This window comes from Urocitellus parryii, chromosome X, assembly GCF_045843805.1.
Source record: "Urocitellus parryii isolate mUroPar1 chromosome X, mUroPar1.hap1, whole genome shotgun sequence".
NCBI classification, from domain to species: domain Eukaryota; kingdom Metazoa; phylum Chordata; class Mammalia; order Rodentia; family Sciuridae; genus Urocitellus; species Urocitellus parryii.
The window spans coordinates 3,307,168-3,310,311 of NC_135547.1; the positions used below are offsets into that span (position 1 = coordinate 3,307,168).

General features: G+C 50.0%; 1 protein-coding gene across 1 annotated transcript; it reads left to right on the plus strand.

Annotated features, from left to right (window-relative positions):
• The first annotated feature begins 1,825 nt into the window (after positions 1–1,825).
• Positions 1,826–2,923, plus strand: LOC113193136 (melanoma-associated antigen 10-like). Its single transcript, XM_026403511.1, has one exon. The coding sequence runs from the start codon at positions 1,826–1,828 to the stop codon at positions 2,921–2,923; it is 1,098 nt and encodes a 365-aa protein (XP_026259296.1).
• The last annotated feature ends 221 nt before the right edge of the window (positions 2,924–3,144 follow it).

Consider the following 3,144-nt stretch of genomic DNA (forward strand, 5'->3'; position numbering starts at 1 on the left):
CTCACAGAGTCTGGCTTCCCTTGTAATCTACCCCATTCAGGGTCACTGGAAGTAACTCTGGCTCATTTCTGCCTCCTGGTTTGGCTGAGAGGTTTTATATGTGTAGGGACCTTGGTCCAAGAGGTGATAACACGTCAGCAGAGGGAGGAATCCAGGACCTGCCAGACCCAAGGTATGGACTCTACATGAGGACTGAAAGTATCCCCATCTCTGACCCAGTGGATACCACATAGTGTGCCTGCCCACTATAGTCAGCCCTAGGAGGCCCTAAGTGGCAAGATCTTCTGCCATGGGCGCAAATATGGGAGGTATTCAGGGAGATGGGGTCTTGGTGTAAAGATGTCAGTTCATCTCAGATGGGGTGGTAGTGAGGAAGGGCAGGCGTGGGCATGAGTAAGGACTTGGGTAATCTCTCAGCCCATAATACATTGGACCCAGGTCCAACCACCAGCCCTGGAGAACCTACACAAGGGCAGTGGGAAACTGTTCACTTCTCTGGGAAGTACCAGGCTCTTGGAGAAGTGAGGAACCTGATGTGACAGGGTAACTTCACCTTAGCACAGGGATCCCTATCTGGTCATCAGACACAGGTGTCCCAGTTTACCCAAGAGTAAAGTGAGGACCCTAGGGGAAGGTCAAGGGTCCCAGAATACAGTGGATGCCCCTCAGAAATCTTCCCGTTACCTGCTGTCAGCACAGGAAGCCCAGGCAGGGTTGTAAAGGTTCCTTTATTTTCTGTGTGTCATTGGTTTCAGAGAAGTGAAGGCCTCAGTAAGAGGGGATTGGGCTCAGGAAAGCAGAAGGAGGATCTCAGGCATAGCCAGGAGTCAGGTAAGGACAGAGGGAATTTCTTCAATGGAACACAAGGACCCTGATCTTCACCTGCCCTTTCTTCTCAGCCATAGGACAACCCAGTTCCATTGGCTTTACCTTTCCCTCACTTCCTTTCTGGGTGTCTCACGTAGACAGGGTTTGTTTAAGGATTTGTTAAGGTTTAAGGAAGGTGCCCTTAGATCATTAAAGAGCATCTCATACCTAAGGTGGGGACTGAGCCAGATCCTCCATGGCCAGGACACATGGAACCATTGAATTTGGCCAGCTCTTGCTTCACCTTTGAGAAGGTGTGGCCATATGTGAGGCCCCTCACTGCCTTGTGTTCCTTCACAGGGAGGTCCTTCAGGCCAGCACATGGGTGGTATCCAGGTCCTGCCAGGGGAAAGGTAAGGGCCCAGAGTAAGCAGAGGGGACCATCCACCTCAGAACAGTGGGGACCTCACAGAAGGCAGCCCATCCCTCCTATCAGGGCCGGTGGATCAGGTTGTGCTTGGAGTCTGCAACCTGTGGGGCCCCTCAGTGCCTCTTACAAGAACTTCTGGAACCAGGTCGTGAAGGTTTTGTATGAGGCAGTGTCCTCAGGTCCTGGAGCAGAGGAGGCCCAGGCAGTATTTGGAGTCATGGTGTGGTGCACTCTGGGAACGTGTATCAAGGATCCCACACTAACCAGGACAGAGGGAGTCTCACAGAGCTCAGGCCCCAGAAGCCCTACTATTAACCCTGGGCCTTGTGCTCTGTGGGCTTGCTGTACCCACAGAAGTTGCCTCACTTCCTGCCTCAGGTTTTCAGGAAATAGGCCTACCAGGAGAGGAACTTGAATAGACCTAGAGCATTGCCCAAAGAGAAGACCTGTAGTGGGCCTTTGTGAGGGGTTCCAAGGGTTCAGTTCTCAGCTAAGGTCCTGACACGCACCTTCTCTCCCCAGGCTGGTAAGTCTTCAACACTAAGCTCCTGTCCATCGTCCAGCTTGCTGTCTTAGACCAGAATCATCATGCCTCGAGCCCCAAAGCGTCGGCGCTACATGCTTGAGGAAGACCTTCAGGCCCAAATGGAGAAACAGGCCCTTATAGATGCCCAGGTTTCCATAGCTGTGGATGAGGAGGATACTTCCTCTTCCTCCTCCACTTGCTCTTCCTCTTTCCCCAGCTCCTCTTCCTCCACTTCCTCCTCTTGCTATCCTCTACTGTCAAGTTCCCCAGAGGATGATTTTGGTTATGATGAGTTACTAAGTCCTTCCCAGAGTCCTCTGACAGCTTCGTCCTCCCACACTGCCACAACCTCTACTCCATGCAGCCAATCTGATGTCTCCAGCCAAGGAGAAGAGGGTCCAAGTACCTCCCAATCCCTGACAGTTAGTAAGTCCTTGTCTAGAAGTGAGATAGATGAAAAGGTGAATGATTTGGTAGAATTTCTGCTCCTCAAGTATCGAATGAAAGAGCTGACTACAAAGGCAGAAATGCTGAATAGTGTCATCAAAAATTACCAGGAGCACTTCCCTGTGATCTTCAGTGAGGCTTCTGAGTGCATGCAGCTTGTCTTTGGCATTGACCTGAAGGAAGTGGATCCCTCGAGTCACTCCTATGTCCTTGTGACTACCCTTGGCCTCACCTATGATGGGATGCTGAGTGAAGTTCAGGGCATGCCCAAGGCTGGTCTCCTGGTACTTATACTGAGCATTATATTCATGGAGGGCAACTGTGCCTCTGAGGAGGTAGTTTGGGAAACACTGAGTGTTATGGGGGTGTGTGCTGGGAGGGAACACTTCATCTATGGGGATCCCAGGAAGCTTATCACCCACGATTGGGTGCAGGAAGAGTACCTGGTGTATCGGCAGGTGCCTAACAGTGATCCTGCTCACTATGAGTTTCTGTGGGGCCCAAGGGCCCACAATGAAACTAGTAAAATGAGTCTCTTGGAATTTTTGGCTAAGGTCAATGGGAGTGATCCCAGAGCCTTCCAGGTATGGTATGAGGAGGCTTTGAGAGATGAGGAAGAGAAAGCCCAGGCCAGAGTTGCCACAACAGATGATGCTACTACCCCAGCCAGAGCAAGTCTTAGTGCCAGTAGCAGTTCTTTATGCCCAAAGTAAGGTCCTGCATAGTCAATAATCAAAGTAGTTGAAGTTCAGACTGGAGTTCGGGAGAATACATTATAAAACGTCCTTGTTTTACTATTTAGGTGATTTGGGAATTTATTTTCCTTTTGGTGTTTCAAAATGTTAATTTTACAAGAAGGTATATGGGACACAGAATCTAAGCTTACAAATTACATTCATCTCACATTCATCCTGTTACCCACTTTAATAGAGTT